This window comes from Oncorhynchus nerka, linkage group LG6 (assembly GCF_034236695.1).
Source record: "Oncorhynchus nerka isolate Pitt River linkage group LG6, Oner_Uvic_2.0, whole genome shotgun sequence".
NCBI classification, from domain to species: Eukaryota; Metazoa; Chordata; class Actinopteri; order Salmoniformes; family Salmonidae; genus Oncorhynchus; species Oncorhynchus nerka.
The window spans coordinates 40,606,066-40,620,917 of NC_088401.1; the positions used below are offsets into that span (position 1 = coordinate 40,606,066).

General features: G+C 42.7%; 1 protein-coding gene across 3 annotated transcripts in view; it reads left to right on the forward strand.

Annotated features, from left to right (window-relative positions):
- Positions 1 to 14,852, forward strand: part of LOC115130442 (rho GTPase-activating protein 12-like) — a 95,935-nt gene that overhangs the window by 71,394 nt on the left and 9,689 nt on the right. The window contains exons 5-15 of one of the 3 annotated variants that reach the window (XM_029661592.2): positions 1,517 to 1,597; positions 2,600 to 2,722; positions 3,894 to 3,971; positions 8,827 to 8,888; positions 9,167 to 9,248; positions 9,604 to 9,732; positions 10,400 to 10,603; positions 10,816 to 10,918; positions 14,235 to 14,354; positions 14,464 to 14,562; positions 14,695 to 14,772. In XM_029661592.2, coding sequence (XP_029517452.1) covers positions 1,517 to 1,597; positions 2,600 to 2,722; positions 3,894 to 3,971; positions 8,827 to 8,888; positions 9,167 to 9,248; positions 9,604 to 9,732; positions 10,400 to 10,603; positions 10,816 to 10,918; positions 14,235 to 14,354; positions 14,464 to 14,562; positions 14,695 to 14,772 — 1,159 coding nt within the window. The remainder of the gene's footprint in view (positions 1 to 1,516; positions 1,598 to 2,599; positions 2,723 to 3,893; positions 3,972 to 8,826; positions 8,889 to 9,166; positions 9,249 to 9,603; positions 9,733 to 10,399; positions 10,604 to 10,815; positions 10,919 to 14,234; positions 14,355 to 14,463; positions 14,563 to 14,694; positions 14,773 to 14,852) is intronic. The other 2 variants (XM_029661595.2, XM_029661596.2) reach the window with 2 other exon arrangements.

Here is a 14,852-nt window from a genome sequence, read left to right on the forward strand (position 1 = left end):
TGCAGCCCAAATAAATGCTTCACACAGTCCAAGTAACATACATATCTCTACATCAACTGTTCAGAGGAGACTGCGTGAATCAGGTCTTCATAGTCAAATTGTATTTTTTTAAATTTAACCAGGCAAGTCAGTTCAGAACAAATTCTTATTTACAATGATGGCCTACCCCGGCCAAACCCGGATGACGCTCGGCCAATTGTGCGCCGCCCTATGGGACTCCCAATCACGGCAGGATATGATGTAGCTTGGATTCGAACCACGGACTGTAGTGACACCTCTTGCACTGAGAAGCAGTGTCTTAGAACGTTGTGCCACTCGGGGCCCGAATTTCTGCAAAGAAACCAATACTAAAGGACATCAATAATAAGAAGAGACTTGCTTAGGCCAAGAAACACGAGCAATGAACATTACACCGGTGGAAATCTGTCCTTTGGTCTGATGAGTCCAAATGTAAGATTTTTGATTCCAACCGCTGTGTCTTTGTGAGACGCAGAGTAGGTTAACGGATGATCTCCGCATGTGTGGTTCCCACCGTGAAGCATGGAGAAGGAGATGGTATGGTGTGCGGGTGCGGGTGCTTTGCTGGTGACATGGTCTGTGATTTATTTAGAATTCAAGGCACACTTAACCATCATGGCTACCACAGCATTCTGCAGCGAAACACCATCCCAATTGGTTTGGGCTTAGTGGGACTATCATTTGTTTTTCAACAGGACAATAACCCATAACACAACTCCAGGCTGTTTAAGGCTATTTGACAAAGGGGAGTGATGGAGTGCTGCGTCAGATGACCTGGTCTCCACAATTACCCGACCTCAACCTAATTGGTTTGGGATGGTTTGGGATGAGTTGGACCGCAGAGTGAAGGAAAAGCAGCCAACAAGTCCTCAGCATATGTGGGAACTCCTTCAAGACTTCATTCCTCATGAAGCTGGTTAAGAGAATTCAAAGAATGTGCAAAGCTGTCATCAAGGCAAAGGGTGGCTACTTTGAAAAATATATTTTGATTTGTTGAATACTTTTTGGGGTACTACATGATTCCATATGTGTTATTTCATAGTTTTGATGCAATTCTACAATGTAGAAAATAGTACCAAATAAAGAAAAACCTTTGAATGAGTAGGTGTGTCCAAACTTTTGACTGGTACTATATATAATGGCTGTGTCTCTTCACAGTCCCCTTTGTGTGGTGTTCTTTTATCATTAAAAAAACTGGATTTATTGCTAGCTTGAGTTATTTGGCGTTGCAGAGAGCTCCATGTAGTCATGGCTCTATTTAATACTGTGCGTTATCCCACACATACCATTGGGAGGACTGACTGTGGGGATTTTGGGTTGTTGATTTCTCTTACTTGATCGAGAGAACATTTCTTTACTTCTTTATTTGAAACTTTCTACCATCTATAATCTGTTTTCCGGTCATCATCGATAACCCATTGCTCTGTATTTTTACGGTGTATTATTGTCCATATGAATTATGAAACTGTGTTCAGTGCTCATTCGAGTTTGTTTGTAGTGGATAAAGCACGTGGACGAGCAGGGGAGGCCGTACTACTACAGCTCAGACGGCTCCAGGTCTGAATGGGAACTACCCAAAGTAAGTCAACAGATTTAATTTTTTTCTTTAATTTATTTGTATGGGCAAATTCCTAACTTCCACATATATTGAATCATTGACATAAATGCATGACTAAGAAAAAATTGTACTCAAGTGTAAATGAGGATTTGTCCCAGAATTACTTCTACTAGTGATCATCCAATTGGGGAGAATCTCAATTGCATACTCCTCGCGTCCTTTCTCCTCGCCTCCTCAAAACCCATTGGAGGAGAAAGCCAGAGGGGAGGGACCTCTGGCTTTCTCATTTTATGGGTTTTGAGAAAGAGGTGAGGAGAGCGGACGCTAGGAGTATGCAATTGAGATTCTTCCTTGATTTTGGTTTTGCCTCGTATGACACCACTACCTTGTAGCACACTTCTTGGTGCGTCAGTCTATTTCCTCCTCTGTGATCTAGTCATCAGTCTCTGTCTTTTCACCTTAACTGGTCTGGACACCTGTAGTCCATTGATGGAGCAGAAGTTGTGTCCTAATGTACCTGAAAGTGACTTAGTGGCTAGTTTCTCTCCTGTAATCTTGTTGGTTAAGCGGAGATCAGACGAGTAGAGAATAGGCATTAGCTTTCAATTGGCTGGCCAACTGACGGGCTGAGTGGACACACGCAGGGATGCAGGCAGACAGACAAGTAGATAGGCTGGGTGTGGTGGTATCCTTTAGCAACCCTGGAAGAAGACACCAGTGGGGGGCGCCTTCTGTCTGAAAGGGATCCTACTGATGGGTGACTGATGATACGCTGGGCCATCAGAGGAGAGGTATGAAGAAGAGATACTGGATACATCCCAAGCCACGCCTCTTCTAGGACCTTTACTCTGTTGGTGTTGTTATCAGTGGATAACGAGTTAAACCTGGACCTCTTTCTGTCACCCTCGCCCACCCTCTTTCTCTCTCCCCTCCTCTGACTTTCTTCACTGCCCTCCCCTTCGCTCTCTTTTTCTCACTCCCTTTCTCTCACCCTCCCTCTCACTCCTTGCTCCCTCCATCCAGTACAATGTGTCCCCTCAGCCAGGTGATCCCCCCAAGAGTCGTAGCCTGGAGAGGAAACTGTCAGACCCCATTGTCCTGACCAAGTGGAGACACAGCACCTACGTACTAGACCTCAACGACAAGGTACTGTAAGACCACATGCTCTGTCTGTGTGTATCCTACATTCCAGTTCTATCGGCAACTCTGTTTACATGCAGGCAGTGTTTACTCCTGTCACCACTAGGGTTTTGGTCAATTCCACTTTAATTTAGTCAAATACAGAAGTAAACTGAAATTTCAATGCTTTTCAATGAATTGACTGAATTGAATGGTTCTGACACCAACCCTGGTTGTCACCAGTTACCACTTGTTTTGATGCTGTAAATAAGTTTGACGCTGCTCTGTAAGAGTGTTCTTGAACCCTTTCTTAGCCATCTGGTCAGTAGTTTGTCTGGTCAGCACAACAGGTGGTCAGTCTGGCCAGTATGTTGTCACTTTGCATGCTCTTGGCCTTGCTTGGGTCTCAGTGAGTTATATTAATTCTGTGTGGGTGTGAAGAGGATAAGAGTCATATGAGGTAATCCACTAGCTACTCCTCTCATTGACAAATCCAAGTCACACGCGATAGGCTAAACCATGCTTTCAAAGCATTCTCTTTGGGACTAGTCCATTGATTCAATTGTACCTGGAGAATCAGATGCAGCCTTAGTATTTGAACTTATTTCCTTTACAGTTCTTTAAAAAAAAACTCAGGCACTTAGGCTCTGGCCATCAAATGGGGAAAGTCACTCTATTTTCCGCGGTAAAGTTAGTATCCCCCGCTCTCACGCCTCCCCCTTACCATGCTTTCACCAATCCAGAGCGGAAAGGATAAGATACCTACCTATTGCTGATTTAAACCAGAAATGCAGAGTATGAGGTTTTCACAAAATTCAATTTCCCTTACTCAATCAAATGTGCTCTGTTGTTCTCTGTCTGTGTGTGTCAAACCAAATATTTTAGAGAATACCTTGATTATCTGAATGTGCAACAAAGCCTTTAAACAAACAAACCTCTTTCCTTATTAGTTGACATGACCACTTCATAATAACTGACAGTAGTTGTATTGGCATAACTAGTTAGAAATCCTTTGGCAATTTGAAGTCAGATACCCCGCCTTAAGTACCGAAGTATTTTTTCTCCAGATCCTTGATTAATTTTCTCTTCCTGACTAACTAACCATAAATCTAAACATAATCTTCCGCTTATCTTCTCTAGTTTACATCATCATCATGTTGACCTTGTTCTTTATCATTTTGTCTGTATCATTGTGTAGGAGTGTGGGCCTACAGTCCCCAAGCTGAGTTCTCCTGACTTTGACTCCTGCCCCTCATCTCCCAAGCACCCCTCAATTGTCAGTATTCCCTGGCTTTCACTCCACAACATGCAACATCCATCACCTCTTTCTCTATGCGTTGCTTTTACCCATCATCCTCTATCCTCTGCATCCATCTTTCTTTCTCTCCTGCATGTGTCCTTTCTGTTTCTCCTATCTGCTACCATAGCCAAAGTCCATTCTACTGTCCAATAGTTTAGTTTATGGTGAATGTTTCTCTGTTAGGGTAATGTCTTTCACCTTTTGGGACCACTGAATCAGTAGTTTGTGTCTGTGTCATACCACCCTCTACTGCTGGTACAAGGAATGACGTCTGTCACCCCTTTCCCTACCCCATTTCCTCTAGCACTTTTTGTGTGTGTGAGTACATACACTGAGTGTACAAAACATTAGGAACACTATTTCCATGACAGACTGACCAGGTGAATCCAGTGAAAGCTATGGTCCCTCTCACTTGTTAAATCCACTTCAATCAGTGTAGATGAAGGGTAGGAGACAGGTTAAAGACAATTGAGACATGGATTGTGTATGTGTGCCATTCAGAGGGTGAATGGGCAAGACAAAAGATTGAAGTGCCTTTGAATGGGGTATGGTAGTAGGTGCCAGGTGCACCGGTTTGAGTGTGCCAAGAACGGCAACGCTGCTGGGTTTTTCAACGCTCAACAATTTCCCTTGTGTATCAAGAATGGTCCACTACCTAAAGGACATCCAGCTAATTTGGCACGACTGTGGAACGCAATCGACACCTTGTAGAGTCCATGCCCCAACGAATTGAGGATGTTCTGATGACAAAAGGGTCTGCAACTCAATATGAGGAAGGTGTTCCTAATGTTTTGTACACTCAGTGTATGATTGTGTTAGTGTGTGCTTAAATTAAGGCCTTATTATGTTGTTACTCTTTTTCTGTATCTCACCTGCAGCTGGCTGTTTTTCCTCTCCCCTGCTCGTGTGTGTGTGTGTGTGTGTGTGTGTGGGTGTGTGTGGGTGTGTTTGTGCACTGCACTGTGAAATGTAAGTAAGCCTAAATATAAGTGATAATTCACTTAAAATGGTTATAATTTTTGTGTGTATATACATTGCTCAAAAAAATAAAGGGAACACTTAAACAACACAATGTAACTCCAAGTCAATCACACTTCTGTGAAATCAAACTGTCCGCTTAGGAAGCAACACTGATTGACAATAAATTTCACATGCTGTTGTGCAAATGGAATAGACAACAGGTGGAAATGATAGGCAATTAGCAAGACACCCCCAATAAAGGAGTGGTTCTGCAGGTGATAACCACATACCACTTCTCAGTTCCTATGCTTCCTGGCTGATGTTTTGGTCACTTTTGAATGCTGGCGGTGCTTTCACTCTAGTGGTAGCATGAGACGGAGTCTACAACCCACACAAGTGGCTCAGGTAGTGCAGCTCATCCAGGATGGCACATCAATGCGAGCTGTGGCAAGAAGGTCTGCTGTGTCTGTCAGCGTAGTGTCCAGAGCATGGAGGCGCTACCAGGAGACAGGCCAGTACATCAGGAGACGTGGAGGAGGCCGTAGGAGGGCAACAACCCAGCAGCAGGACCGCTACCTCCGCCTTTGTGCAAGGAGGAGCACTACCAGAGCCCTGCAAAATGACCTCCAGCAGGCCACAAATGTGCATGTGTCTGCTCAAACGGTCAGAAACAGACTCCATGAGGGTGGTATGAGTGCCCGACGTCCACAGGTGGGGGTTGTGCTTACAGCCCAACACCGTGCAGGACGTTTGGCATTTGCCAGAGAACACCAAGATTGGCAAATTCGCCACTGGCGCCCTGTGCTCTTCACAGATGAAAGCAGGTTCACACTGAGCACGTGACAGTCTGGAGACGCCATGGAGAACGTTCTGCTGCCTGCAACATCCTCCAGCATAACCGGTTTGGCGGTGGGTCAGTCATGGTGTGGGGTGGCATTTCTTTGGGGGGCCGCACAGCCCTCCATGTGCTCGCTAGAGGTAGCCTGACTGCCATTAGGTACCAAGATGAGATCCTCAGACCCCTTGTGAGACCATGTGCTGGTGCGGTTGGCCCTGGGTTCCTCCTAATGCAAGACAATGTTAGTCCTCATGTGGCTGGAGTGTGTCAGCAGTTCCTGCAGGAGGAAGGCATTGATTCTATGGACTGGCCCGCCCGTTCCCCAGACCTGAATCCAATTGAGCACATCTGAGACATCATGTCTCGCTCCATCCACCGACGCCACGTTGCACCACAGACTGTCCAGGAGTTGGCGGATGCTTTAGTTCAGGTCTGGGAGGAGATCCCTCAGGAGACCATCCGCCACCTCATCAGGCGTTGTAGGGAGGTCATACAGGCACGTGGAGGCCACACACACTACTGAGCCACATTTTGACTTGTTTTAAGGACATTACATCAAAGTTGGATCAGCCTGTAGTGTGGTTTTCCACTTTAATTTTGAGTGTGACTCCAAATCCAGACCTCCATGGGTTGATAAATTTGATTTCTATTGATACATTTTGTGTGATTTTGTTGTCAGCACATTCAACTATTTCAAGAAAAAAGTATTTAATAAGAATATTTCATTCATTCAGATCTAGGATGTGTTATTTTAGTGTTCCCTTTATTTTTTTGAGCAGTGTATATGTATTTTTTTTTTAAACCAAGCTAAATTCTTTAACGTCATTGGCAGAATTGGGCTCCCAGGTGGCGCAGCGTTCCAACCTCTCTGGGATATGTGGGAAGGTAGCATCCCACCTCGCCAACAGCCAGTGAAAGTGCAGGGCGCCAAATTCAAAACAACAAAAATCTCATAATTAACATTTCTCCAGTATTTTACACCATTTTTTAAAATGTTACCCCATTTTTCTCCCCAATTTCGTGGTATCCAATTGTTGTTAGTAATTACTATCTTGTCTCATCGCTACAACTCAGGTACGGGCTCGGGAGAGACGAAGGTCGAAAGCCATGCGTCCTCCGAAACACAACCCAACCAAACCGCACTGCTTCTTAACACAGCGCGCCTCCAAACTGGCTACATTGGTTAGCGCGCACTGCGCCCGGCCCGCCACAGGAGTCGCTGGTGCGTGATGAGACAAGGATATCCCTACCGGCCAAACCCCCCATAACCCAGACGACATAACCCAGCTGTGCGTCGCCCCACGGACCTCCCTGTCGCGGCCGGCTGCGACAGAGCCTGGGCGCGAACCCAGAGTCTCTGGTGGCACAGCTAGCGCTGCGATGCAGTGCCGTAGACCACTGCACCACCCGGGAGGCCATTTTACACCATTTTAAAGATACAATTCTTGTTAATCTAGCCACAGTGTCTGATTTAAAAAATGCTTTACAGCGAAAGCACCACAAACGATTGACAAACGTCACCACCAACTCACAGAAAAACACAGACATTTTTTTCCAGCCAAAGAGAGGAGTCACAAAAAGCACAAATAAGAGAGAAAATGAATCACTAACCTTTGATCTTAACCTTTGACACTCATAGGACTTCATGTTACACAATACATGTATGTTTTGTTCGCTAAAGTGCATATTTATATTTAAAAAACTCATTTTACATTGACGCGTTACGTTCAGTAATTTTAAAACATGCGGTGATTGTGCAGAGAGCCACATCTATTTACAGAAATACTCATTATAAATGTTGATGAAAATACAACTGTTATACATGGAATTAGAGATATACTTCTCCTTAATGCAACCGCTGTGTCAGTTTTCAAAAAAACTACGGAAAAAAGCAAACCATGCAATAATCTGAGTACAGCTTTCAGACAACAAAGCAGCCAAAAAGATATCCGCTGTATTGGGTAGTCAACATTAGTCATAAATAGCATTATAAATATTTACTTACCTTTGATGATCTTCATCAGAATGCATTCCCAAGAATAAATGTTTGTTAGGTCCATCATTATGTTCAAATAGCTTCTTTTGTTAGGGTCCAGCCGAACGTTGGGCAAAAAGTTTAAAAAGTTCCGTTACAGCCCGTAGAAACTTGTCAAACTAAGTATAGAATCAATCTTTAGGATGTTTTTAACATAAATCATCAATAAGGTTCCAACCGGAGAATTCCATTGTCTGTAGAAAAGCAATGGAACGAGAGCTAACTCTCTCATGACCGCGCCTCAGAGCCTGTGGCAATCTGTTAAAAAAAACTACAAGCCTCAGATTTCCCAGTTCCTGGTTGGATTTTTCTCAGGTTTTCGCCTGCCATATGAGTTATGTTATACTCACAGACATCATTCAAACAGTTTTAGAAACTTCAGAGTGTTTTCTATCCAATACTACTAATAATATGCATATATTAGCATCTGGGACAGATTAGCAGGCAGTTTACTCTGGGCACCTTATTCATCCAAGCTACTCAATACTGCCCCCCTGTCACCAAGAAGCTAAGGCACTGCATCTCAGTGCAAGAGGTGTCACAACAGTCCCTGGTTCGAATCCAGGCTGTATCACATCCGGCCGTGATTGAGCGGATAGGGCCGGGGTAGGCCGTCATTGTAAATAAGCGTTTGTTCTTAAGTTCTAACTGACTTGCCTAGTTGAATAAAAACAATTGTCTATATATTTACCTACAAAAATTGTTAATACGTTTATTTTATTCTTATTTCAAGATATTTTACCTTGAGACAAAAAATATCTTGAAATAAGATAAATTACTTTTATTAAATATTTGTTATGTTAAAATAAGCAAAATGATCTGCCAATGACATTAGATAAATTAGCTTGGTACGAAAAAACAACAACATTTTCAGTGAATTATTATAAAATACGATATTTAGGCTTGCTTAGATTTCATATTTATTTGCAGTAAGTGCGTGGTGTGTTTGTACTACCTGGGTCTGACTATGTTTGTCTCCTGTTTATCTCCCTCCACAGCCCTCTGAGAAGTGTGGAGTCCTCAACGTCACCAAAATAACTGAGAATGGCAAAAAAGTCAGGTAGAGAACATACATTATAAAGATCTTGTAGATTAGAAAATGTTATCATTCTCTAATGAGGAAATTGGAGGATAATACAGAATCATACAAACAAAACAATAAATACATATTTTTTTATTGATTATTTGTTGAAATAATGGACAGACTGATGGTTGATAAATGGTTGGGACGTGGTTGATAAATAGTTGTGTTCTGACTTGGTTGATGGTTAATAAAGGGTTGTGTTGTGAAGTGGTTGATGGTTGATAAATGGTTGTGTTGTGAAATGGTTCAAACAGAAAGAACTGGACATCGTCATGGACGGTGCTACAGGGCTCCTCGCTGCTCTTCGCTAAAGGACAGGGGAGTGGCACCAGCTGGGTACGTATCCCATCAGCCGCCTTGTTAGGAACCATCTTAGGTGACAGAATGTGGCAGTTTGTACAGTTGAAGTACATTTTTGGATTAAAAAATAAATACATTTGAGCTAATTGCCTCCCCTACTTTTCCAATAACCTGCAGGATTCTTTTTACCTCAAAAGGAGGGTGGTAGTTGTAGTGCCTAAGAACTACCTGGCTGGCTGTCTATCTCCATTTAGTAGTAGTACATCATACCTCTTCCTATTTGCTCTTTCATCAGTCTGTGACTCTTTATTTCTCATTTGCCATCCTTCCTTCCCTCCCTCTTACCTCTCCCTCTCCTTCCTCCTCTCCTCTTTCCTCTCCTCATCCAAAGTCCTACTACCGTAGTGGCTCCATCCCTGAGCTGCTGCTCACTCTGCTGGCCAACTGGAAGCGTTCGGTCAAGCCTCGCCCAGCTGTCTCCTATGTCCACTCTGTCCATGAGCGTTCCAAGGCTGCCACTGTATGTCTCCTCTGTCCCTGTGCACGTCTCCCATTTGTCCCTCTGCCTGTCCATCATCCTCACATTGTCCTATCCCCTGCCTGCTGCTCATAACCTCATCTGATTGGGTGACCAAGGGGGTGGGAGGGAACTTTGAGTTTCAGGCATGCGCTCACTCTGGATTATTTTTCCTGCTATCATGATAAGAATATAGAATCATCTTGATTGGTTGCCCCAGTTTGCCTGAGAGGGGATGTTTGTAAAAACTAAAAGAGTGTTCCAAAGAATGAAGAATACATGATTGAGTTTCTATTTTTAAAACAATATATGAAAAAGAAAATAGAGGAGCTGTTTCCTAAATAAAGGTGGTGTAAAAATGCATACAATAATACAGTGCTTTAAAAAATGTGATAAATATGATAACAATTTAACTTCACAATAATACAGCTTGTAACACAGTGGTGTGAATATGATCATCTGTGTTTATCTTCAAGTAAATCTAGCACTTAATAACTCATGTATAACTATAACTAACTTGTAGCCTAACACTGCTTTTGTTGTTTTTAATGCAACTTGTAATAATAACGGTGGAAAAAGTACTCATGAAAGATTTACCACTATTACTATCCTTGAGCTGGAAAACCAGCTCTCATCTGATTTGATTGTCTGAATGTTGATTTCCTTGTAGAAGTTTGGGGGTAACCAGTCGAAGCCGGAATTCACTGTGGATCTCAGAGGGGGGTCAGTTGATTGGGCCTCGAAGGATAAGTCCAGCAAGAAGCACGTCATTGAGCTGAAGACCCGTCAGGGGACAGAGCTGCTGATCCAATCAGAGATCGACAGCGTCATCAACGACTGGTACCGAGTCCTGACAGACACCATCAGTACACATGTGAGTACACATGTGACCGCTCATCTCAGTTCTCAACATAGTAGTTACGGTACCACACCTCTGTAAAGTACAAGTCAGTTTTGTCAACATCCACAACGAGAGGCTTCTGAAATGTATGCATTTATCTGTAATCTGTTCAGTACCACTCCCTTTCACGGCAGAGGTGATCCAGGCTGATTTGAATAACTTGTGGTGTTTGTGTGTGTGGACAGGCATGGGAGTCAGATGAAGCCTTAGAGGAGGACATGCCTGAGTCCCCCGGTGCAGAAAAACAAGACAAGGAGAAAGACCACAGAGACTCCAAGAAAAACAGAGGTTCCTTGACTAAATACACTATGTGTGTGTGTGTGTCGCGCGTCGCGCGTCAGTGTTAGTTTTGTCAACAAAAAGTGACTGAAATATTCATAATTTTTCAATGGCAAAATAGACCCAGAAAGAACTGTAAACCAAACAAAAATGTATTTTCATTTCAGTTGACTAAAACGAGATGAGACAAAATTGTGACTACTAAATGGACTGGACAATAGTTTTTAGAGAGATTGCGCAGGCAACTCTCTTGCTTCCCTGTAGCTAACCAGTCACTACCAGCCTTCTAGTTAGCTACCCTGTGCCTGGTTAAGAAACACAAGCTGCTTAACAAAATTAAAAACAATAGCAGCATTGAGTTTAATGGTAAAACAACAGTCTAGCTATGTTTTTCTCTCCCTTGAGTAGGCTCTGGAAATGTAGGCCGTCTTTGAATTTGTAGTCTCACTCAACCCTCTCACTTTTCCCACTTAATTTCCCATTTCCCCCTCTTTTCCTCAGAGAAAATGGCTTGATTATAGCCCTTAGGCTATTGTTGCAAAGATATGACCCATGGCGCAACGTTTTTTTCTTTCTATCATGCACTGGCGGATTTTACATTCATAAAGCATATCCCAGGCCATTCTAAAACTAGGCTACTTGCGGACCTGACCGTTAACCATTGTTTAGGCTACACCATGTTCAATCATATTACCTCATTAGCTACCAAGCACTAACAACCTGGGGCACGTTCAGCAGGTTGCAACGTTTTGGAATGCTCAGAAAGAAATAGGCTATGTAGAGCAAACATGTCTCTCTGATATGTTGAATAAGGAATAATGTTGGCTCTGTTCATGGAATTTCTATCTGCAGCATTCAAGAATGTTTTTTAACTGAATGTGGTCATGGTAACATTACCAGTAGCCTATATGCAAACATTTGGTGGCACAGAAAGAAAGGAAAAGAGATAGGTAAAAAATATATTGACTAAATTCCTCTTGCCACTACGCTACATCTGGGTAAATAACTTTATTTTGAGTTAATGTGGACCTAGTGAATCAGACTTGAGCAGTTGGACCAGGACTCGAGCACTGGGACGCGGACTTCAGACATTGGGACTCGTGACTCGATTCCTGACTTGAGCATTGGTGATTCTGACTTGGACTCGAGCACAGGGGACTCAAGGTTTAGTGACTCAACTACATCACTGGGCGAAACAGTCATTAGCCCCTGTTCTACTTTTAGACATCAATGTGGCTGCGGCATCTGTGGAATGTTGATAACAATGACTTGACCAAGTGATGGAGGTGCAACCCATACTACTTTGCCAATAGTTTGCGGCACCATCTAGTCTCTCTCTCTCTGATTGTGAGTGTGTCTGTTTGTTTTGTATGTAATGTGTAATATGTATGTAGGCTGAATTAGGAATTTGCATGGATAATATTATTCTTATATACAGTACCAGTCAAAGTTAGGACACACCTACTCATTCCATGGTTTTTCTTTATCAAAACTATGAAATAACACATCTGGAATCATGTAGTAACCAAAAAGTGTTGAACAAATCAAAAGATATGTTTGAGATTCTTCAAAGTAGCCAGCCTTTGCCTTGATTACAGCTTTGCACACATTCTCTCAACCAGCTTCATGAGGTAGTCACATGGAATGCATTTCAATTAACAAGTGTGCCTTGTTGAATGTTAATTTGTGTCATTTCTTTCCTTAATGTGTTTGAACCAATCAGTTGCGTTGTGACAAGGTAGTTGTGGTATACAGAAGATAGCCCTATTTGGTGAAATACCAAGTCCATATTATGGCAAGAACAGCTCAAATAAGCAAAGAGAAACGACAATCCATAATTTCTTCAAGACATGAAGATCAATCAATATGGAACATTTCAAGAACTTTTAAAGTTTTTTAAAGTGCAGTGGCAAAAACCATCCAGCGCTATGATGAAACTGGCTCTCATGAGGACCGCCACAGGAAAGGAAGACCCAAAGTTACCTCTGCTGCAGAGGATAAAAATGTATTTAGAGTTTCCCCGCCTCAGAAATTGCAGCCCAAATAAATTCTTCAGAGTTCAAGTAACAGACACATCTCAACATCAACTGTTCAGAGGAGACTGTGTGAATTAGGCCTTCATGGTCAAATTTCTGCAAAGAAACCACTACTAAAGGACACCAATAAGAAGAGGAGACTTGGACGTTAGAGCAATAGACATTAGACTGGTAATCTGTCCTTCCGTCTGATGAGTCCAAATTTGAGATTTTTGGTTCCAACCGCCATGTCTTTGTGAGACGCAGAGTAGGTGAACGGATTATCTCTGCATGTGAGGTTCCCACCATGAAGCATGGAGGAGGTGTGATGGTGTGGGGGTACTTTGCTGGTGACATTGTCAGTGATTTATTTAGAATTCAAGGCACACTTAACCAGCACGGCTGCAGCGATACGCCATCCCATCTGGTTTGGGCTTAGTGACCCAACACACCTCCAGGCTGTGTAATTTGACCAAGAAGAAGAGTGATGGACTGCTGCATCTGATAACCTGGCTTCCACAATCACCCGACCTCAACCTAGTTGAGATGGTTTGGGATGAGTTGGACCGCAGAGTGAAGGAAAAGCAGCCAACAAGTGCTCAGCATATGTGGGAACTCCTTCAAGACTGTTGGAAAAGCATTCCAGGTCAAGTTGGCTGAGAGAATGCCATGAGTGTGCAAAACTGTCATCAAGGCAAAGGGTGGCTACTTTGAAGAATCTAAAATATATTTTGATTTAACACTTTTTTGTTTACTACATGATTCCATATGTGTTATTTCATAGTTTTGAAGTCTTCACCATAATTCCACAATATAGAAAATTGTCAAATAAAGAAAATCCCTTGAATGAGCAGGTGTCCAAACTTTTGACTGATACTGTTATGTTTTACATTTTTCTGCTTTTGGGAAGAGAATAGAAACATATGTTGGTAGGACCAGGCTATGTATGTTTGTGCACATGGAAGTCAGTGATTTATGTTTACTATAGGTTAATGAGGCAATACAAATGTGATGTGACTGAAATGTGACTAAAATGAAAGGACATTTAGTTGACTGAAATGGCCCACTGTTTTTAGAATTTTGAATATATCTAGACTAAATCATTATTGCAATGACAACAAAAATGTGACTACAACATAATGATATTTTAGTCAAAATGACAAAGACTAGACTAAATCTGAATTAACACTGGCGCGCTTGCGTGTGTGCAGGTGCGTGTGAGAATGTTTGCGTGTCAGTGATCTAAAAAGGTTTTGTCACCAAATGCCCTCTTAATACCTGTTTAGTCATTTCCCTCCGTATGTTTTCAGCGATGAAGACATCTGTGAGTATGGACTCCTCGGACCAGAAGAAGACCAGAGTAAAGCTGAAGAAGTTCCTAACCCGCCGACCCACCTACCAGGCCGTCAGAGACAAGGGCTACATTAAAGGTATGGCCTCACTGCAAGCCAGTTCCTATAAAGGTGACATTTGACATGCCTGTCTCTCTCTTTATTTGTTATTTAAAATATACTTCTCTTGCTTTGTGTTGCGCCACAGACCAGGTGTTTGGCTGCAGCCTGAGCAGCCTGTGTCAGAGGGAGAACACTTCGGTGCCCACTTTCGTCACCATGTGCATCGACCACGTGGAAAACACAGGTATGACCTCTCTGACTTTTTAAAATTAGCCATTTTGTTTCCATTATGTGCACTGAATCAGTTATAATGCTGTCTCTGTATCTTTCTCTTTCCCCCTCCTCTATGTCTCTGATCCTGTCCTCTCTTTTGCAGGTCTGAGTATAGATGGGATATACAGAGTGAGTGGAAACCTAGCTGTGATACAGAAGCTGCGCTTTGCTGTCAATCACGGTATGGCAAAAATAGTTTTTGTTTTCTTTTGGAACCAGTGGAATTGTCCATGGAACCAATGGAATAGTACTAAAAGAGAG